We start from the raw sequence: 23,649 nt of genomic DNA, 5'->3' as shown, positions 1-23,649 counted from the left end.
ACTCCCGGGCTTCCCTGGTGGAGCAGTGGTTGAGAATCCACCTGCCAACGCAGGGGACACAGGTTCCAGCCCTGGTCCGGGAAGATCCCACATGCCGTGGAACAACTAAGCCCGTGCGCCACAACTGCTGAGCCTGCGCTCTAGAGCCTGCGAGCCACAACTACTGAGCCCACATGCCACAACTACTGAAGCCCGCATGCCTAGAGCCCGTCCATGCTCTGCAACAAGGGAGGCCACTGCAGTGAGAGGCCCGCGCACTGCAGCGAAGAGTAGCCCCTCTCGCTACAACTAGAGAAAGCCCGCGTGCAGCAACAAAGACCCAACACAACCAAACAAAAAAAAAAATAAACTCCCCCAAAACGGAAGTCCTGGCCCTGATGGCTTCACAGGTGAATTCTATCAAACATTTAGAGAAGAGCTAACACCTACCCTTCTGAAACTGTTCCCAAAAAGTGCAGAGGAAGGAAAACTCCCAAACTCATTCTGTGAGGCCACCATCACCCTGATACCAAAACCAGACAAAGATACCACTAACAAAGAAAATTACAGGCCACTATCACTGATGAACGTACACGCAAAAATCCTCAACAAAATACTAGCAATTCAAATTCAACAATACATCAAAAGGATCGTACACCATGATCAAGTGGGATTTATCCTAGGGATGCAAGGAGTTTTCAATATCCACATATCAATCAGTGTGATATACCACATCAACAAACTGACAAATAAAAACCATATGATCAGGACTTCCCTGGTGGTGCAATGGTTAAGAATCCGCCTGCCAATGCAGGGGACACAGGTTCGAACCCTGGTCTGGGAAGATCCCACATGCCATGGAGCAACTAAGCCCATGTGCCACAATTACTGGAGCCCTCGCACCTAGAGCCCATGCTCCACCACAAGAGAAGCCACAGCAATGAGAAGCCTGTGCACTGCAACGAAGAGCAGCTCCTGCTTGCTGCAACTAGAGAAAGCCCACACACAGCAACAAAGACCCAACGCAGCCAAAAATAAATAAATAAATCTATATATTAAAAAACCCCCAAATGATCATCTCAGTAGATGCAGAAAAAGCATTTGACAAAATTCAACACCTATTTATGATAAAACTCTCCAGAAAGTGGGCACAGAGGGAACCTACCTCAACATAATAAAGGCCATATAAGACAAACCTACAGCTAGCATCATACTCAATGGTGAAAAGCTGAAAGCATTTCCTCTAAGATCAGGAACAAGACAAGGATGCCCACTCTCACCACTTTTAGTCAACATAGTTTTGGAAGTCCTAGCTACGGAAATCAGAGAAGAAAAAGAAATAAAAGGAATCCAAATTGGAAAAGAAGACGTTAAACCGTCACTGTTTGCAGATGACATGATACTATATATATAAAATCCTAAAGATGCTATCAGAAAATTACTAGAGCTCATCAATGAATTTGGTAAAGTTGCAGGATAGAAAATTAATACACAGAAATGTGTTGCATTTCTATACACTAACAACGAAAGATCAGAAAGAGAAATTCAAGAAACAATCCCATTTACCACTGCGTGAAAAAGAATACACCTAGGAATAAACCTACCTAAGGAGGCAAAAGACCTGTACTCTGAAAACTATAACATGCTGATGAAAGAAATCAAAGAAGACACAAACAGATGGAAAGATATATCATGTTCTTTGATTGAAAGAATAAATATTGTCAAAATGACTATACTACCCAAGGCAATCTACAGATTCAATGCAATCCCTATCAAATTACCAATGGCATTTTTCACAGAACTAGAACAAAATATCTTAAACTTTGTATGGAGACACAAAAGACCCCAAATAGCCAAAGTAATCTTGAGAAAGAAAAATGGAGCTGGAGGAATCAGGCTCCCTGACTTCAGACTATACTACAAAGCTTTAGTCATCAAAACAGTATGGTACTGGCACAAAAAAAGAACTACAGATCAATGGAACAGGACAGAAAGCCCAGAAATAAACCTACCCACCTATGGTCTACTAATCTATGACAAAGGAGGCAAGATTACACAACGGTGGAAAGACAGTCTCTTCAACAAATGGTGCTGGGAAAACTGGACAGCTACGTGTAAAAAAATGAAATTAGATCATTCTTTAACACCATACACAAAAATACGCTCAAAATGGATTAAAGACCTACATGTGAGACTGGACATTATAAATCCTCCTAGAGGAAAAAACACAGGCAGAACACTCTCTGACATAAATCGCAACAATATCTTTTCTGATTCATCTCCCAGAGTAATGGAAAAAAAAAAACAAAAATAAACAAATGGAACCTAATTAAACTCAAAAGCTCTTGCACAGCAAAGGAGACCATGAACAAAATGAAAAGACAACCCACAGAATGGGAGAAAATATTTGCAAATGATGTGATCGACAAGGGATTAGTCTCCAAAATTTACAAACAGCTCATGTGGCTTAATATCATCAAAACAAATAACGCAATCAAAAAATGGGCAGAAGACCTAGACATTTTTCCAAGGAAGACATATGGATGGCCAAGAGGCACATGAAAGGGTGTTCAACACTGCTAATGACTAGAGAAATGCAAATCAAAACTACAATGAGATATCACCTCACACCAGTCAAAACGGCTATCATCAAAAAATCTACAAACAATAAATGCTGGAGACGGTGTGGAGAGAAGGGAACCCTCCTACACTGTTGGTGGGAATATAAATTGGTACAACCACTATGTAGAACAGTATGGAGGTTCCTTAAAAAACTAAAAATAGAGCTACCATGTGACCCTGCAATCCCACTCCTGGGCATATACCGAGAGAAAAACATGGTCCGAAAGGATACATGCACCCCAATGTTCACTGCAGCACTGTTTGCAATAGCCAAGACATGGAAGCAACCTAAATGTCCATCAACAGAGGAATGGATAAACAAGATGTGGTACATATATACAATAGAATAGTACTCAGCCATAAAAAAGAATGAAATAATGCCATTTGCAGCAACATGGATGGACCTAGAGATTGTCATACTGAGTGAAGTCAGACAGAGAAAGAGAAATATCATATGATGTTGCTTTATGTGGAATCTAAAAAAAATGGTACAAATGAGCTTATTTACAAAACAGAAATGGACTCACAGACTTAGATAATGAACTTATGGCTACTGCGGGGGAAGGGTAGAGGGAATGGATAGTTAGGGAGTTTGGCACTGACATGTACACACTGCTATATTTAAAAAGGATAACCAACGAGGACCTACTGTATAGCACAGGGAACTCTGCTCAATGTTATGTGGCAGCCTGAATGGGAGGGGAGTCTGGGGGAGAATGCATACATGTATATGTATGGCTGAGTTGCTTTGCTGTGCACCTGAAACTATCACAACATTGTTAATTGGCCATACTCCAAAACAAAATAAAAAGTTAAAAAAAAATCTTTAAAAAACCCACCCAACTCCCCATTCCTGCCCCCCTCCCCCTGTAACTTCTGTTCTATTTTCTGACTCTCTGATTTTGCCTTTTTTTTTTTTTTTTTTTTTTTTTGGCTACACCACAGCTTGAGGGCTCTTAGTTCCCTGACCTGGGATTGAACCTGGGCCCTCGGCAGTGAAAGCGTGGAGTCCTAACCACTGGACTGCCAGGGAATTCCCTGAATTTGCCTATTCTTAAAGACACTTTAAAAGCACAATTTATACACTCACATACTCACTCACATACTTCTTAGGTGGGTCTATATGTAACAGATATACAAATATACACACACACACACACACACACACACACACACACACACAACTTGTACTGCTTCTGTAAGAATACATGAAAAAGTAGTAATATTGGTTGCCAGAAGGAAGAGGAATAGAATGGCTGAAGAGGGCAGGAGGATGACTTTTCATGGTTTTTCCTTTGATGAAATATAAACCATGTAATCCACTGAATTAAAAAAATACATATATGGGCACAGCTTTTCTCTAAAACTTGCCTAAAAACTTTGCTTTTCACTAAAATAAAGTTAGTGGTGGGCTGGTATTTCCTAAGAAAAAACAATTATAGTGCAGTGGGTGAAATGGGAAAGACAAGCTTAAAGTAACTCATTAAAACTACACAGACAAAAATAATGAGTGATGGGTCATGAAGCATACCTTCAATGAAAGGAGGTAGCTATCTCTCTCAAAGGAATTTACTTTTTTAAAAAGCCATTATCAAAATGAAATATATTTTGGTTTTACTACTCACATCTAGATACTGTTTTACTATACTCCTCTTCACATCTTCAGTGATTTTGGAATTAGCCATATCACTCCGCAGGAAGTCCAGTGTTTGTTTGGGATGAAAATGAACTCCTGTTTTTCGGTTTATCGCTTTATCATACACTTTTGCAGATTCAGATGGAGAGTATTTCTGAATTTTACTGTTTTGGAAAAACAAAACCATTAACTTAAAATTTTTTTAAGCATTTACATTTAAATTGATTCTAGTTAAATTTTATTTACTTATAATTAAACTTTTTGTCATACAGATTTTAACCAGTGAAATTGTATACAAAATAAATATAATTTAAAAAAGGGAAGTAAAGACACAAAATCAAAGATTAAGAAGAACAATATTCTATTGTTTCTGTCAGTATTTGCCTTGGATAGAGGCATTATTTAAATGAAAGTAGTTTCTCATGTCTATTTTTTAGCACCATGATTGTGACTGTAGGACAGTTTTAATATAATTACTCAATACTACCTAACTGGTTTACCTCCTTCTACTGTTTTGTGCCCCAACTATTCATTCTCTACAGAGTGACCAGAATTATTGCTTACAAACCTGTTTCACATTATTAACAACTCTGTTTCAAAATCTTTCCAACTCCTTAGCACTGCCCCAAGACTTTACAAGGTTTTAAATTATTCTGAATTACAGGCGTATCTTGGAGATGTTGCGGGTTTGGTTCCAGACCATCGTGATAAAGCAAATATTGCAATAAAGCAAACCACACGAATTTTTTTGTTTCCCAATGTGTATAAAAGTTACGTTTACACTATATTATAGTCTATTAAGTGCGTGACAGCATTATGTCTAAAAACAACATACATATCTTAATTTAAAAATATTTTATTGCTAAAAAAATGCTATCATCTGAGCCTTCAGTGAATCGTAATCTTTTTGTAATAGCAACATCAAAGGTCACTACAAAATATAATAATAAAAAAATTTAAATACTGTAAGAATTACCAAAATGTGACACAGAGACACAAAGTGAACAAATGCTGTTGGAAAAATGGAGCCGACAGACTTGCTTGATTCAGGGTTGCCACAAACCTTCAATTTGCAAAAAATGCAGTATCTGCGAAGTGCAATAAAACAAGGTATGCCTGTGGCTGCCAATATTTAACATCAAGATAGTTCTCATTAAAATCTGGATTATCTAGCTTCTCTTGAAAAGATGGAAGCTCTGGCCACATTGTTCCCACTCTCTTCCATAGCAACAAGCTGATGAACATCTGAATAATATCTAAACCCTTTAGAAGAAACATGTTCTTTTCATTTTGCCACTGACCTACCAGGTCTACTTATTTCATTATCTGTCCCTACGAACATGTGACTTCATAGGGTTTCAATGAATGTGAAAAATGTCCAAAATTCCATGGGTACAGGCAGAAAAGAGATACCTATAGTGATTGACGATGAGTAAAATTATAGGGCACTCTAAGTTATTAGTACTTTTCTATCTCTTACTTGATAGTGTACATTAAAGACTGCTAGACTGTTAGAACTTAGCCTAGTTGGTCTGCATCTATTCTTCATTCATAGCTCTTTTTTTTTTTTAAATAAATTTATTTATTTTTGGCTGCGTTAGGTCTTCATTGCTGCGCACGGGCTTTCTCTAGCTGCGAGTGAGCGGGGGCTACTCTTCATTGCAGTGCGCGTGCTTATCATTGTGGTGGCTTCTCTTGTTGCAGAGCACAGGCTCTAGGCGCGCGGGCTTCAGTAGTTGTGGCATGCGGGCTCAGCAGTGGTGGCTTGCGGGCTCTAGAGCACAGGCTCAGTAGTTGTAGTGCACGGACTTACTTGCTACGCAGCATGTGGGATCTTCCTAGACCAGGGCTTGAACCCAAGTCCCCTGCATTGGCAGGCAGACTCTTAGGCACTGTGCCACCAGGGAAGTCCCCACAGCTCTTTAAAAACTTGAGTTTGTTATCTATTTTTAAGGTTAGCCTAATTCTCTAATATCTTTTTAAGGATATTAAGGATTTAAGTCCTCTAATTTATAATTTATAATGCATTATCTCCAATTAGAGGAATAGTTTTCCTCTCTTCAATAAGAGAATGGACAAAGTATGGTAGATTATACAACAAAATAGTATATAGCAATTAAAAGGAACAAACTTTTTTTAAAAGAGCATTTTTAATATTCAGCATACAATCAAAACTGGGTTTCATGTTTGTTCATTATTTGAACACAGCAAGTTTTTTCTCTCACTGCTTATGCAACCTTACCTATCAGAAAATCCACAGAGATTCTTCAAATGTTGTTTTAACATCAGAAGCAATAAAATACCCTGGGAGACATTTGCAAACTCAATTAAAGGAGCTGAATTTTCTGGCAAACATTTCATCACTGAATTTATATCATCTTCTGAATCTGAATCTGAATCTGAATCTACACGTTTCCGTGACTTCCGAGGCCTGGAGACTTCTTCTTCACTCTCGCTTGACTCATTTTCCTTACCAGGAGATGATTTTCTCTCTTTCCTTTTGTCTTTTACCATAGACTGAAAAAAAAGAGGAAATTATTCTGTCTGAAAAATAATAAAACAAAAATACCACTACAACTATACATATGCTCCATTTAACAGCTTCAAAAGTATCCTTATATTAATATTTTATATATTGAAACCCTCTGATTTTCCATGAACAACTGGGGATGTAACCCTTGGGGGGAAAAGTTATGTTCCAAGACTAAATAAAATCCACTCCTTCAACCACTGTGCCACCCTCCCTAAACCATTCTGAAATATCATTCAAAGGGAAAGAATTTTCTTATAGGATAGTAATGAAAGATAAATTAGTTATAGAAGTAACAATTTGGTATACAGGTAAGCCATTATAGAGGAAAAGAAGTAATTATAATTTAACTGGGGAAAATATAATAGGCTTGAATTCCCCCAGCTTCTATCAAACTCTCCCTTTTAAGAACTTTTCAGCAAGATAATGTGCAACTTTCCTTAAATACTTAAATTCTGGTTTTTTGTACTTTATGAAACTGTTAGCTTTTAAAAAGAAACAAAGTCAGCTGGTTTCAAGGTGGAAAAGACCAGATTACAAAGCAATATTCAAAATGTAACTGCTAAGAAATAAAACAGGAGAAACAGATACAAGTATATGTACAACAGTAAGTGAAGTAAAATAAGATAACATGATGGATCAAGTTCCCGGGAAATTATTAACCTCTCAAACTTTAATGTGCATATTAAACAACTAGAGATTTTGTTAAAAATGCAAACTCTGTTTCAGCAGGTCTAGGGTGGGGCCTGAGGTTCTGTAGGTCTAACAAGCTCTCAGGTGAGGCCAGTGCTACTGCTCTTGGTCCGCACTTCAAGTAGCAAAAGGGTTTAGATACTTCTGTAATTCCAACCCTTAGGTATTAAAAAGATCTCCCTGATTTACGAGTTTGACCAGGCTGAGTTTTGAGCACGATATTGTAAAATGAGATATATACTTATATCATCAGGTACATGAAAATACTCCAATTAATTTACAAAGAATGTAAATTACTGAGTGCACCTACTATGTACCTAGGGCTATACCAGGTGCTTTTACAATGAAACTAATTATATTTCCTTCTTAAAAACCATGAAAGATAAGATACAAAGTTTACAACAAAAAATTTAGTAAAGATTTTGGGCATACAATATGACAACTCCATTATGATGCTGGTGTTCAGGGATAAGGAAATCAATAGTAAAAATTTTCTGTGTTTACTTGTAAGTAAGCTACTTGTATTTATTCTGTATTTCTTCAAGTGTACTACTATTATCTACAGCATTACCAGATTTATAAAATAGCAAAGTGTTTTAAAATGGGGTTTAAACAAATATATGAATGAACACCAAACACTTAAGGTCGATGCTTGAAGTGAGATAAATAAAGAAGTGGGATGGCTTATCAAGAGAACAAGCCACGTGTGTGTGTGTGTGTGTGTGTGTGTGTGTGTGCGTATAAATTCCACCTAAATGATCTGGAATGAAATGGTTTTAAGATCTTTCTTAATGGAAATGAAATGGCAACCCACTTCCTCTCCCCAATTCAAGCACTACCTAGATTTCAGTTAAGTTTATTTAGAAAGATTTTATTTACCTGTGAAAAGAATAAAAAGAACAATGAGAAACAAAACAGTGAAAATAGCATGCCTGTACTTTGAAAGATTAAGAATAGTAATGTGTGTAACTTACCTCCTTGAATGACTGCAGTAGGTTACTACCAGAAACTGAGAGTGTAATGTCTATATGATGCATTATAAACAACGGCTCTTCCTGTGTCTGGTATGGAAAACAGGCTAGATTGTCTGCTATATACAAGAGCATATTCACTTCTGTTTTCTGTAAATTTTAGAAAAAAAGGTACACATGTTTAGTGGATAATCTAGAAATCCATCACAAAAGCCTTTTTAGAAAAAATATTACAGGGCACTTTCACCTCAGTTAATGTTTCAGAAAGAGAGAGAGAGAGTTGGGGAGAGGGAGAGGGAAGGAAGAAGAAGGGAGGAGGTGGAACAGAAACGGATTTTACAGAATAATCTTAAACCCATTTTAAGAGATTTCATAATGACTTAAACCATGGTACCTTAAGAAGGGAAGGGGTGAACTTTTTTAGTGCACCCAAGTGGAAGTCCCTGAAGTTTTCTTATAGAGTATATAGAATCTTTATGATAAATCCATACCACATCAGAAAGTATACATATGAATTCGTAATTATTTGTCATTGTGCCTCTAAAAGTTTAACCCATATGGAGATCAGTTACACACAGTTACTATTCTGCCTTCAAAAGTAAGTGGTAATTATAGTACTAATATGTGGGTTAAAAAAAAAATCAAAGTTCATGTACTCATAAAACAATTGTCAGTTTCCTATGTGTACATAATTTAGAATATCAGAGTCATTCTGACAGTGCTACCACAGTTTCACAAAAAACTCTAATGCTGGCAAATTATGGTTACTACTAGTTGTTTGCTTTAAAAGAAGTAACAAACTGAGATTTTCAGCATTTACATGATGATACAGAATATAAACAGAAAGACATACTAATATTTAAACTCCTTTAAAACATTTATAGCTTAAAAAAAAATAGGCAATTAAAAAACACTCCTTCCTACCATCTCCCTTATCCTGCTGTCCAAACAACATAAAATACAGTATCAGCAGTAGTAATAACAAAAATCCCATAGGACAGATGGAATGAACTTGCTATTAGTATTCATGAGACCCCCACGTTATTTTTTATTTTTAAATATGTATCAATACCTACATGTTAAAGTTAGAAAAATACAGACAAGCCACCCTCCTCTCCTTCCTGAAACCTTCTCCCTTAGTTTTCTCTTCCTAGCTCTTTGACTATTCCTCTTCTATTTCCTTCTCAAACCAACTCCTTTTCAAACTGCTTTTAGCAACATTCTGTTCTTTTAGGTGCTCAGGACAAAAATATTTCAGTTATCCTTTGACTATTCTCACAGACTCTCATTTAATTTATTCTTTCCTCACAACGTTTCTTCTTTCCTTTCCTACTGTCCATTCTTTTCTTTCCAACTTTCATCGTAACAGGTCAATCCCTTATTACCTTCAATGTGAACACAATGCTAAAAAATCTGTGTTCCTAAAATGCTCTTTGTCACCTGTCCTCATCACTGAATTTAGCACTTTCAACAGTTTTCCACTGTCTACAAGATCCTCCATTAACCATGCCTCATTATGATCTTGCTGCTCCAGGTAAATAACATCTATTCATTATTTCCCACACATTCTTTTTTAAAAAAAATATTTATTTATTTATTATTTATTTATGTTGGCTGCACCAGTCTTAGCTGTGGCATGCGGGATCTTCGCTGCGGCATGAGGGATCCTTAGTTGCAGCATGTGGGATCCTTAGTTGCGTCATGCATGCAGGATCCAGTTCCCCCACCAGGGATTGAACCCAGGCCCCCCGCATAGGGAGCATGGAGTCCCACCCACCGGACCACCAGGGAAGTCCCTCCCACACATTCTTATCTTTGTACCTTTATTCATGTTTTTACACCTGCCCTGCCTTAAGAGTAGATCCATCTTATCACCTAGGCCTTCAGTGATTTGTTCCTCCTCTGACACCCACTGTATTATGAGAGCTGGATTTCCAGTTTAGCATTTCACATGCTGAGGTGACAGAGCATCCAGCTAATGATATATAGCAGGCAATGAAACCACGTAGGAATGAAGCTCAGAAAGGAGATAAAGACTAGGGCAGTATCGATACAAACCACCTGGGACTCAGACTATGCTAATCTTAACTGTTAGTTCCTTTATTTAGTGTCCTATCCCTCCAACTGGAGGTTAAGATCCAATGAGGAAAAGAGCACTATATCATACCATTTTGTACTCCTATCTAAATATCTTACACACAATGAAAGCTTAATACTGATGACAGCCCTGATGATGACTAAATTATAGTCCAAGTATTTCTAAAAAAGAAGTTTGTTATATTTATTTGTTAGATAATATATCCAAAAATTTCATGTTGTACTTTAAAAGAGGTCTAATAAGACATCTACATTCTGGTAATTTTAATTTTACTTTATTGAAAAAATCTGGTGTTGGAACAGCAACAAAGTCAAGCTATCAAGTGATTAAAATAAGAAAAAAATATTTCTTTTTTTTCTTTTTAAAGCTTTACACAATACACTAATTGGTAAGCTCTACGTGGAAAGATACCACATCTGTCCCATTTACTATTTTATCTTCATCTCCTAGCACAATGCTACCATAATGCAAATAGATGCTGAATAAATATTGATATAAAATGAATGAAAAAAATTAAGAGATAAGCTTAAAGAACAGGATGTTTTATTTTCTTGCCTTATGGTCCTGTCCAATGCAACTTGTGCAACAGCCCCCTGAAGGGTCAAAATTGTAATTACACAAAAGTGGGCTCTTCATTAAAGGAGGTCAGGTTGAACAACCAGGGATCTCAGCAGCCAAAACCCTAGAATAGTTACTCTAACAGCATTCGAGTCTGACAGAAACAAGCGAAATTTCACTTCATCTATCTATCTATCTATCTATCTATCTATCTATCTATCTATCTATCTATCTACGTAATCTATCCCTGGAAGTGATAGTTTAGTAACGTAGCTTATTTAAAGGTATGCTTAAAGGAATTGCTATCAAAGTTTATAAGACACTCAGTATGGAAACACAATTATACACAATTATACTTTATCCCACAATTATACTTTATCCCTCACTGTGTTTATTCTCATGCAAAATTTCCCCTTCAATTTTGACTGTATGTATATCAAAGTCTTGCAATTAACATAGACCTAAATAAACACATTTAAGATAGCCTCTATTATTTACTAAAATGGTAATATTTTTAAAATGTTGACTACTTTAGGCATAAAATTTATATAACACTTATTTTCTTAAAATAATAAGTTTTTAATACTTACTGCTGTGTCATCAAACAGGTTGAGTAAAGAAATTAGAAAGGCTCGTCTGTGTTGGCGGTTTCCACGGATCATGGAGTAAAGGTGTGAACACAAAGCACTAGAGGACTCATCTTGTCTGAAACCTCTTACAGGATCTTTTAGGCATGTATTGATTGCCTGTTGTACCTGGTAAGACATCTTCATACCAGCCACTGCTTTCATCTGAAATCAATAAAAGCCTTATTTTTGTCACAGAAATTAGAAGAGTCAAATTAAAAATATAATTTTGAGCATTATAGTTTGAGGCAAACTTCATTATTTGGTTTTCTTTAAAATAATAAAAATCATAGAATGCAAGTGCTGGAAGGAATGCTGCAGATCATCTACTGCAATCTGCTCATTTTATAGAAGAAACAAATGGAGCCCCAGAAGAGCCATCACTGCCAAGATACACAGTAGGGACTAGAACCCATGCATCCTGATTTTTATCAAGCGTGCGTGCTGTACTGTTACCTCTAGCTCAATCTTAAGAGTTAATTTTAAACTAGAGTAAACACACTGGGGGACAAACTTAGTTGCATGTTTAGAAGTAACTACTAAGCAAAATATTTTATTCTAATACGAATCTGAGCAGGACATTTGCTAAAGAAATGGTTTACCAAAGAATGATGTTTAAATTTAGGTTGCACAATTTAAAAATACATACATGAATGAATCCAGCATATTTTTTGTCTATTTCCACAAGCTGCTGATCAGCCTTGTTCCGCATAGCTGGTTCTGGGTCTGTGCCCATAGCAATTAAATATGGTACACACTGGAAATAAAAATAAAGAATTCATAAGACAGCACCGTAGTAAAAGCTCTATATGTATCTTGACATATGTTAAAACTTGCTATATATCTGGGACATACGAATTTAGCTTTCTAGGCCTTCCTATAAATGCCATGGTTTAGTGTTTTTTAAAAAACTATTAATCTTCCCTTAAATCTTTCCCTTAAAGCAAAAAAGCACTGGAGTATCAGCAAGAAAATGATGTGGTGAAATTTAAGCAATTTCAGTGTGATTTTAAGGTTCTTTAAAACTAAAGGGCTCCCAGACTAAGAATATCCATTTAAGATTATGATATATACTACAAATGTATAATTCAATAATTTTTCAAGCCTGACTGTATTTTCTATGTAAAGATAATAGAGGGGAAAAAGTAATTTGCCTTCCATACTTAAAACTAGAAAAATATAAATTTTTTCTCACAAAGTTGATTTTAAATATGGTTCCAATGGTCAGACAGTTGGATAGCTAGTAATTTGGTAACAGCCATACTCATTGTACACTTCTAAAAGTGAGGAAACACCACTACTATGTTAAGTGAATCTGAATTAGATAGAGGTGAGGAGGTCAGAAAAACAACAACAAACAAAAAACAACTTAAAAAAAGTAGACACAGCACTAACTGAAATGGGTCATCACGAATTAAATCCTGAATTGGGGTGGGGTGGGGGGGAGAAGTCCACAAAGAATATTATTAGCTTAACTTACAAAATATGAAAATGAACTATATATTAGATAATATTGTATCAATGTTAAATTTCCTGAATTTGATGACTGCATTATGATTTTGTAAGAGAATGTCCTTGTTCTTAAAAAAATATACGCTGAAGTGTTTAGAGGTAAAGAATCATGATATCTGAAACTTACTATCAAATGGTTTGGAAAAAAGTGTACATATGAAGAGAGAGAGAAAGCAAATGTGGCAAAATGTTAACAAATGGTGAAATATAGGTGAAGAGTATAAAGAAGTTTATTGTACCACTCTTGCAATTTTTTTTATAATTGTAAAGTTTAAAAGAAAAGCTTAAAAAAAGAAGATATAATAAAAGCACAACCACCTGAGACCATTTAGAATACCAGCAAAGAGCCCTAAGTATCTAAAAAATTCAAGACTATCAACATAGTACTGTACACTTTATTAAGTAAGCTTGCCCTGAATCATGAAGAATAGGCTAAATACGCATTACTGTGTTTTGTTTCAGGACACAGGGAAGAACACAGCATAACAACATAGAGCATACTTTAGACAAGTTCCACAAAACATAGCCAGAATAAAAATCTTGAGGGTACAGGCTGTGGTTATCTAACAAATTTACTTCTGCCCCCTATGGCACTCTCCTGAACATGTCAGATGGTGAACATTACAACATCAGAATTAGCTGCCAATCCCTTGTAGTACTAATATGTCTTGAGTACATCATCTAGTCTACACATTGGTGTTTTGAAGTGTTGGGTACTTGATATTACTTCCAATTAAAGATGAAGGAACTGAGTTCAGATTATATAGGTTATTTTTCTGTGGACTAAAATCCACCCTGTTTAAGATAGATTATACTCTTAACCCCAGTTACATTACATATTTGACATTACATACTGTTGGTTCTTAGAGATAAGAGTCAATTAAAACATATCTATCATTTCAGAAGAAATAATTCGGAGTACGTATTCTACAGATATAAATTGGAAGTTTGTTTAATAGAGACGTTATGAATATATGGGTATTTTGCAGTAAAGACAACCTAAAAGATGGACTAAAACTTGGATTCTTAAGAGTTTGGGACAAAAAAAAACCTCACCAACTAAGAGGAATAAAGAACTACTTATTTTCTAATCACCATGTCTTCAAATGGCAACAAATTTGGCTCTTTTGCTAAGTGCCGCTGCTATAAAACATACTTACCTGAACTGGATGAATAAGACCTTGGTTTAGAGTCAATGCAATGACATTTAGGGCAAAGTGGCGTACACTTGATTGGGTGTGAAAAAACGCCTCGAGCACCTGTTTGAGGTAAAGCTGCATGATGGAACTACTCATCCCTGAGGAAACATCACCCATTTCTTTTAAATCTTCCTGTTTTGCAACCTTCTTCCCTACAAAAGGAAGTAAACACACTAAGAACATGTATATTAACTTTACTAAATACTCTAAATTAGGCCACAACCAAAAGCACAAAATGTTATAGCTGGCCCAATGGTTCTCAATTTTTTTTTTTTTTGGTGGGGGGTCTGTTAGAGACTCCTTTGAGAACCTGATGAGAACTATAATCTCTCTCCCTCCATCAAAATGTTAACATCTGCACATATATTAAATTTTATGAACTACTTTAGGGAGTTTGTGAAGGATTCTTCTTTAACTGAACTCCTTTATCTAATAGATACGGAATTTTAGGTATCTGGATTAAAAAAGAGTCATAGGGTATGCTAACTGCAGCTACACTGTGCATTTTGAAAGTATGTTTTTACTTACAGTCTCTATCTGCCTGCTGCATACGTGTATCTTCTTCTTGTAGGTAGGTCTGGAGGTTTTTTAACACCTGTATTTTTAAATTTACTGAGGAGTTTTTATCAGATAAAATATTATTGTATAGATTTTTCACCTCTTGCTCAAACATTAGACTTGGATGCTGAATAAAGGCAAATCCTAAAGAAGAGAGAAAACAAAAATTCTCTTGATATATTCATATTAAAATTAAATATAACATTTAATGAAAATGTTGATAAATTATATAAACAGCTCCTTATTTCAAAAATTAAAACTTAAAATGACTGGAAGAATATGCTGGTGGCCTTACCTAGAGAAGTATTAGAGCAGGTACTTCTTTCCCCATGAATTAAAAACAAGAAATTGCATTTCAAAGGAGAATTTCACACAAGAGGAAACCTTGAGGAGGGAGCAGGGCCTAGTGGCTAGGGGAGTGGATTAGGAGTCAGGAGTCTTGGGTTCTATTCCTGGCTCCACCACTGACTTGTAGTGTGACCTTAGGTGAGTCACATAATATCTCTGTGCCTCAATTCTCCATCTGTAAAATGGGGACAATAATATTTACCACCCACCTACCTCAATGGGATATTTTCAGGATTTAAGAGGTAATGTCTGCAAACATTTTTTAGATCCCTAGCAGAAGGTACTACCTTGGAGCTATTAAATATATATATATTGAAATATATTCATTTGATGAAATGGAATAATTCTAAAATAAAGCTTAAAATCTTCTATTTATTTCTCATATATCATTATAATTGAAGCCACAATGCTGAATTCTACAACCACAAGTTAATAAGCAGCAAAATAATATTGTCCATGTTTATGTATACAAAATGCTTATTTATGTGAGATAAAATGAAGATCCTTGATGATAGCAAGTATTATGGATGCCAAATAACAAACTAAATTCAAAGCATAGAGTGATCAGATAACTAGCCCAAGGTGACACAGGATAACTATGGCCCAGGCAAGATGTCTTTTATTAACTAGTCTAAAGGCACTATTTTCTGGATAGTGCTGCAAGTTAAAATTTACACTCTTTGTTCTCTGAATTAGATGTAACACTATTAGTTTTTGCCACTTTATAGAATGTATGTCCAGATTGAATATTCAAAGGTATACATTTGACTTAAAAGATAATACTCTATCAATATAACTCTCTAGTAAGTGATATCTGAATTTTTACTATATTTGCTATATGTAATTTTCTGAAAGAGATGAAGGAATAAGATATTAAGATTTAAATTTATTTAAAGAAATCAGTAAACATTTAATGAAGTTTGGGTGACTTAGAAATATCAGCAACTGTCCATGCATATTAAATTATAAACCTTGCTAATGCTGCCAAAATAAAATTTCTAAATAAGTTGTTAACCTTACTGAGTAGCTTTACATGTGTTTGTACAAAACAAAACAAACAACAACAACAACACAAAAACCTGGAGAGAGTGCTCTTCTACTAATTTTTTTACAGTGCATTCAATTCAGGTACTTTAATTCTATCCTTCTCATATTTCTCCCATATACCAATATCTTTCCAGATAAGCCACAAAGACCTAACCTTCTGCAAAGATATGTATTTATTACATCAATGCTCCCTGAACAATAATACAGGAAAAGTATACATCCAAATTGTTCCTGTGGGGCTGTTTACCCTGTGCTTCTATATAAATAAAAGTTTGGGTAGACTGCCCATTGTTTTCACTTTAGAAGAGGCAGACACATATAATGACAAAACTTTGCAAAGAAAAAGAACAATTTAAAAAATACGCAACAGCACAAATTCTTCTATATCACCTTTCTTTATTAAAGTATTTTAATGAATGTTTTTATGAAACCCTATGAATTAGGGGTAGAAGAATGTATTGTCATCTCTATTTTACTAATGAGGAAACTGACAAATAGAAGTTACATGACTTGCTCAAAGTCACCCAGGAAGTCACTGGATGAACCAATAATGGAACCCAGTTGTTTTAATCCCCAGACTTATATTCGAGATATCAGATCCTACTTTAAACAAAAACATACTTAAATAACTCACCAGTTTAAATTCACAACATTTTAAAATTTGCTCAACCTCTCAAACAACTTAAAAATATGAAGAAATTTAGACTTATCTTACCTAGACCAATGATAGCTTTTGTTTGTACTTCTTCATCTGAATGCTTTGTAAAATACATCAATAGTTCAAGTACCTTATCCTTTATGTTAACCTAAGGGGGAAAAAAACCATGTTAAAGTATATAAGGAAGAGTTAACTTAGATCGGTTTTCAACTATAAAGGAAAAAAATACCTAAAAGCAAACAATGAGAACTTCCACATGTGAACTTTACTAAAGAATAATTCACCAATACATTTATAAATCCATGAATTTTAGAACAGTGGCATTCATTGAGAATGTCAAAAAAATGAACTGCTGCTGACATAAACAGTGTGCCTACTAACACAAAGCTGATATAACTTGTGTAAACTTATCTTATTAGGACCGGTAACAAACAGTTCATGGATCAGAAGCCAGTCTGAGGGCCATGTTTTGAGTAGCACTGTTTCAGAATTAAACCAGACTACCCTAATGCCGCCTTCATCCTGAGTCATTATAGTCATTTTCAATGCCCAGGGTCACACAGTTCTGTTTTTAAAGCATACTAAATAATAAATATTAGGATCTTTACCTTACTGTTGCCTTTAAAATCTTCCAGATCAAAATCAAAATGCCGACATAGTGCTCCAACAGTGAAAAGGGATCTAAGAAGTGCTGGTTTGTTTGTTAGCAGTGAAGTGTTATTTGGGTCCTCTTGGTGCTGACTTTTTAATTTTGAAATGGCACCTAATAAAATAAGTAATATTTATTTATAACAAACCCTCTATCCTTAAATTGTTGTGTTCAAACAATTACTGCTAATAAATTAAAATTAAATTTTACTAACGGTTCTAAGTATTAAACGTCTAGAAATAGAAGGGCATTCCATTGAGCCTAAAAGAATTAATGTAAGAAAAAAATATTTAAATTTTATTTTACATAGTAGGCAAAAAACTTACCAACATTTACTTATGAGGAGACAAATTTCTGAAGTAATCATACTGGGTTATTAAGGGAATATAAAAGATACCAGAAAATATTGCTTCTGAGAGTGGACCGGCGGCGAGGACAATCACACCTCTTATAATTCCCTTGATACTACCTTTTATCAGATGTGTTAAAAAGGAACTGTATACACTGCAGGATCTAGCAGAATAATTTTAAAGCCCAGGCACTGAACTTACCATAGTATCTATTGAAACAGGCCCACACAAATTTAAAATTTTGTGTCACTTTATTTACAACTGCCCCAAGACAGCTTACACAATGTTGCACTACCTAAAAGAGAGAAAATGTTACTGTTTAGACAAAAGTTAAAGACAAAGGTAAAAACACAAGATTAAGTTATCATTTGTGAATTATGTACTGATCAACACAGAGATGGTAAAGTGGATGCTTACAGTCATGCCATATTTGATGATAAGCTTCATTAGATCTTCTTCAATAGTGGCAAGGAAAGTTTCACTTGGATGCTCCATCAGTGGTACAACCAGCTCTAGGATTTTTGCAACATTGCAGATAACCATGAAATCATTTTGTGTCTATAAGGATAAAATTAGTGCTTTATGAATAACAAAATCTGAAAACAAACTATATACAGCTTTATGTAGTTGGGAGGTTTGGTATTATTTATATATATATGTATATTTATATAAAGCTTTTTTTCAAAAAAAAAACATTATTAGAAAAGAACTTCTTTAAAGAATGAAGGGAAGAAAAGCAGATAGTGACAGGAACCTGGATTCTAGCTCTGTCACTAACTTACCATGTGATCTTTGGGTCACTTATTCACAATGCTACAGTTACTCTTTTCCTTCCTAAAATGCACTGTCAATTCTGAACAATAGTGTTTAACAGAGTATTTTACCAAGACTGGTATCGTTTTCAAGATTAGTATTTTTCAAACTAGGGTATGTTAACTCAGTAGTTCTCAACTGAGGGTGACTTTGCCCTCCAATGGATATTTGGCAATATATGGAGACACTTTTGGTTGTCACAACAGGGGCATGGGGGTGCTACTGGCATCTGGTGGATTGAGGCCAAGGGTACTGCCAAAAATCCTACAATGCTCAGAATAGCTCTTGACAACAAAGAATAATCTGGCCCTAAATGTCAACAGTGCTGAGGTTGAGAAGCCCTGTGTTAACCCTTCTCATGATAGATGAAAATGTGGAATCCCAGAACTAGGTATAAGGCTCCTTTATTTTAAAACTTAGAATATTATAGTACAATTTTTCTTAATTTTAAAAGTTTTAAAGTTGATTAAAAACTAAGCGGTTTAAAAAATAGGTAGAACATTAAGAAATGAAAAAACCAAAAAACAAAGGGGACTTCCCTAGCGGTCCAGTGGTTAAGACTCTGCACTTCACTGCATGGGGCGTGGGTTTGATCCCTAGTCGGGGAACTAAGATCCCACATGCCAGGCGGCACAGCCAAATAAAACATCTTAAAAATAAATAAATAAAGTAAAAGCTAGTGATTTAAAAAAAAAAGGTATTAAAGGATTTACAGTAAAAAGTCTCTTTCCTACCCCTGTCCTCCAGTCACCCAGTGGTGTCCTTGCCCATAGGCAACTAAAGTTACTAGTTCTTTCTTTACTTTCCTTTCCTCTTCTCTCCCTTCCTTCCTTCCTCTTTCTTTCTTAAGGTTTTAACATATGTTTTTTTATCTAGCCAAGTTATCATTCCTTATTCTTTTTTTTTTTTTTAAAGATTTATTATTTATTTATTTTTGGCTGCGTCGGGTCTTAGTTGTGGCATGCAGGATCTTCGTTGAGGCAGGCAGGACCTTTCATTGCGGTGTGCAGGCTTCTCTCTAGTTGTAGTGTGCGGGTTTTCTCTTCTCGAGTTGTGGCGCGCAGATTCCAGGGTGCGTGGGCTCTGTAGTTGTGGCGTGTGGGCTCTGTAGTTTGTGGCACGCAGGCTCAGTAGTTGTGGCACGTGGGCTTAGTTGCCCTGTGGCAATGTGGGATATTAGTTCCCTGACCAGGGACTGAACCCGCATCCCCTGCATTGTAAGGCAGATTCTTTACCACTGGACCACCAGGGAAGTCCCTCAGTCCTTATTCTTAGCAACAGGTTTTTGACACTCATTTTGAACTCTTTGAGCTTATTATTACCTCATTGGTTAAAAACTTTCTGACCTTACATTCATCCTTCCTTTCAGGATACACACAGGATTAAATAAAAAAATAGGCTAAGATGAATATTTTTTTTTCTAAGTAACATAGATGTCCTATTGTTCCCTGCCATCTCCCACTCCCACCTCCTTTAAGCAACAGGGGATGAGTTAAAGTGGGTGTAGGGATAAATTAGTTTTTGTCAAGTAAGATAAATTCATTTGATAATCACTGCCGAAATTTTACTTAAAAATATGTAGTAAAAAATTTTTGAACCATAACTGGCTTGAAAAATCAAGTAAATGAAGTATCTTAAATTCTAGAAGGAAAATTTAAATGAAGACGTAAATCATGAACAAAAAGAGCTGTAGAATGTAAGAAATATTTGAAATGAATATACATAAGATAGTTCAGTATCTCAAACATTTAAAGAGTTTTCAAAAAGAGGTCCACAATTCAAAGGTAAAATGGGCAAATGATAAGAACAGTCAAATCACAGAAAATCAAGTCCAATTGGTTAATATCATAAAAAAGATGCTCAACCTTCTTAGAAATCAGGGAAGGGAAACTGAAGCAACAATGAACTATATTCTTTTACACCTGTTAGACTGGCAAAGAGTACAAAAATGACGCAGATTGTCATTTACTGGTTTCCAAAGAGGCTGTGAAACATGTCCACCAGCAATCTGGAAAGATCTATTCAAAACCAAAACCAAAACTAAAAAAAATTCCTTCAATCTGGGAAGTTAATTCTTCGGAATCTATCCCAAAGGAAAAAAAGCACCAGTATTTAAAAGTATATGAATAGGAATGATTATTAAGGAATTGTCTGTAGTGGCTATCAATAGGAAACAATGTAAATAAATACCTGCCAAGATGGGAAATGGTTAAATAAATCACAGGACGTCCATAAGATGAATAATATGTAGCCATTCAAAAGGATGAATTAAACATATATCAGTTGTTTTGAGATTAGTAAAAATGCCTAACAGATATGTATATAACATGACCTGATTTTTTAAAAATGTGGTCAACCATTTGTATATTTGTCTATGTGTGCCTACAATTATAGAAACATGGATAAAGTGGCAAGGATATTCCAGATTGCTTATCTTGAGAAGAGGAGGAATAAAGATGGGGGTAGGATATAAAAAACAAAAAAAATTTTAAAATGTGTCTATTATATTTATGAGATGGCCTTATTTATATATAAAACATTATATTGGTGTATATATAAAAATATGTATATATGCATAACAAATTATACAAAACGTTTTCAAAGTAACCTTGCTTTAAAAAAATATTGACTGAAACGAGGACAATTTATAAAGGTTCCATTATAGTTCAGATTCTAGAGGCAAGCCATGGTGTTGAATTCTAGTTTTGGGACTTGTTAGCTGTGTGACACTGGGCAAGTTAGTTATATTCTCTAAGCTTTCGTTTCCTTATCTGTAAAACTGAGATAATAACGGTACCGACTTCACAATGTAAATGAGATAATGTATGTAAAATTCTTCACAGTGTTTGGCACTGCGCTCAATAAATATTATCTATTATTATTAGCCACAGATTACCTATTAATCAGTTTATTTCTGGATCTAACACCAAGATCTAAGCCTTAAAGGTAGAATTAAATGTTGTCTTAAATGTTGTTTTCAGAAGTACTATATATTGGTTTTTTAAAAAAATAAATTTATTTATTTAATTTTATTTTTGACTGCATTGGGTCTTCGCTGCTGCGCACGAGCTTTCTTTAGTTGTGGCTAGCAGGGGCTACTCTTCACTGCGATGTGTGGGCTTCTCATTGCAGTGGCTTCTCTTGTTGCGAAGCACGGGCTCTAGGCACGCAGGCTCAGTAGTTGTGGCTCGTGGGCTCTAGAGCTCAGGCTCAGTAGTTGTGGCGCACGGGCTTAGTTGCTCCGCGGCATGTGGGATCTTCCCAGACCAGGGCTCGAACCCATGTCCCCTACATTGGCAGGTGGATTCTTAACCACTGTGCCACCAGGGAAGCCCTATATATTGTTTTATATGTTGTTTTTAATGCATTTATCTTCTGGTACTTTCCTCAGTCTTTAAAATTTGTCAGGACATCCTGAAGGTTTTCACCTAGAATTTGTTTATTTAGATCGCCAAAAAAACCTGACCGTGGCAAGAAAACAAATTTAGTAAACGGTTCAAATTAGCTCCTTAGGAACACTGGGAACATAGTAAGTAAGAAACTATTTACATTTATAGGTTTTTAGAGTATTTTAAAATTTAGTGTTATAATAAGCCACTTAACTCACCACGCTGTCATGTTAAGTTGCTAGATTATCTTACTGAAGCAATATTTAATCTTCACATTTGATTTTAGGAAAACACAGTATGTGTAATATTAACTTAAAATAACAGCCTAGCATCTCTGATGATCCTATGTCTTCCATATTCAATATATTGATATGTTATAAAAATAAATAAAATATATCAAAAATGACAAATGAAAAGCAAAATCAGAATCCAAAAGACGGTGAATTTCTCAGTGACAGGAACTCTGTCTCATTCACCTTTTAAGTCCTAACAATAATTACAACGTTTATTAAGCATTACTGAGGATTTAGCTTGAGGAGTTCACAAAGAAATGGGACTTGAACTTTATTTATAATACCTCAGAAAAATGATGTTTGTAGATAACTTGCCACAAATATTAGAACATACATTTGAGTACATAACCCAGTTGATCTGTCAATGAAAATGACTGTCATCTATCAGTGAAAATGTGGATGACACAATGTGAATTCTAAATTTAAAATATTTACTACATGGTTTATATAAGAGAAAAATAGGACAGCTCTAATACTTACACTACATTTAGTGGTAAGATATGGTTGCATAGTCATGGCATGTTTAACCATGAGCTGGGGTCTTATTTTGCTGAATAAGAACAAAGTGGTTATGCAAGCTACCAATCTTCCAGAATTCACACCTTTATTGTCAGAGTCTGGAAAAACAAACAGAGAAATAAGACACTAAAGTATGACAAGGCAGTGGAAATTATACAGAATATTATTTAAATTACTCAATACTATCCCCTGAATAGATTCAGTACACGCCTGAATACAACAGATTAGCATTTCTTATGATGCTAGACTTCCTGCATTTCATTTTTTCTTTGTTATATAGTATTACATATATTAAGGATAAAGGACAAAGAGGCTGCACTGGGGAAGGCAAGTTTTACACTGAGGGGAGTAGGACTGAAGTTAAAAAGTAGAATGAAAGTTGGGAAGTTTAGAGATGGAATTTTCAGAATAAACATGGTGTTGATTATATCTAAAACTGGATGGAAATGAGTATGGGAAAGAAAATTAGCAAAGGAGGACAAAGACAATTTAGCTGAGGTGATACTGTGTTTAAGGGTATTGGGGAAAAAAAGAGATGCTGCTGTGGTAGAAGAATATTAGAAGACAGGAATGATAAGAAGGTGGACCAGTGCTGTATTAG

General features: G+C 35.3%; 1 protein-coding gene across 3 annotated transcripts in view; it reads right to left on the bottom strand.

Annotated features, from left to right (window-relative positions):
• The window catches only part of NIPBL (NIPBL cohesin loading factor), a 200,703-nt gene that overhangs the window by 5,144 nt on the left and 171,910 nt on the right, over positions 1-23,649 (bottom strand). For all 3 annotated transcript variants that reach the window (XM_059916247.1, XM_059916245.1, XM_059916246.1), the window contains 12 exons: positions 23,010-23,146; positions 18,452-18,592; positions 18,236-18,329; positions 17,644-17,798; positions 17,093-17,183; positions 14,953-15,126; positions 14,386-14,576; positions 12,363-12,470; positions 11,678-11,878; positions 8,435-8,581; positions 6,480-6,754; positions 4,227-4,401 (listed from right to left, as the gene is read on the bottom strand). In XM_059916247.1, the coding sequence (XP_059772230.1) occupies positions 4,227-4,401; positions 6,480-6,754; positions 8,435-8,581; positions 11,678-11,878; positions 12,363-12,470; positions 14,386-14,576; positions 14,953-15,126; positions 17,093-17,183; positions 17,644-17,798; positions 18,236-18,329; positions 18,452-18,592; positions 23,010-23,146 (1,889 nt within the window). The remainder of the gene's footprint in view (positions 1-4,226; positions 4,402-6,479; positions 6,755-8,434; positions 8,582-11,677; positions 11,879-12,362; positions 12,471-14,385; positions 14,577-14,952; positions 15,127-17,092; positions 17,184-17,643; positions 17,799-18,235; positions 18,330-18,451; positions 18,593-23,009; positions 23,147-23,649) is intronic.

Source organism: Balaenoptera ricei, chromosome 3 (genome assembly GCF_028023285.1).
Source record: "Balaenoptera ricei isolate mBalRic1 chromosome 3, mBalRic1.hap2, whole genome shotgun sequence".
In the NCBI taxonomy this organism is placed as follows: Eukaryota; Metazoa; Chordata; class Mammalia; order Artiodactyla; family Balaenopteridae; genus Balaenoptera; species Balaenoptera ricei.
The sequence above is the reverse complement of the archived record's forward strand: the minus strand, read 5'-3'. Positions and strand labels throughout refer to the sequence as shown.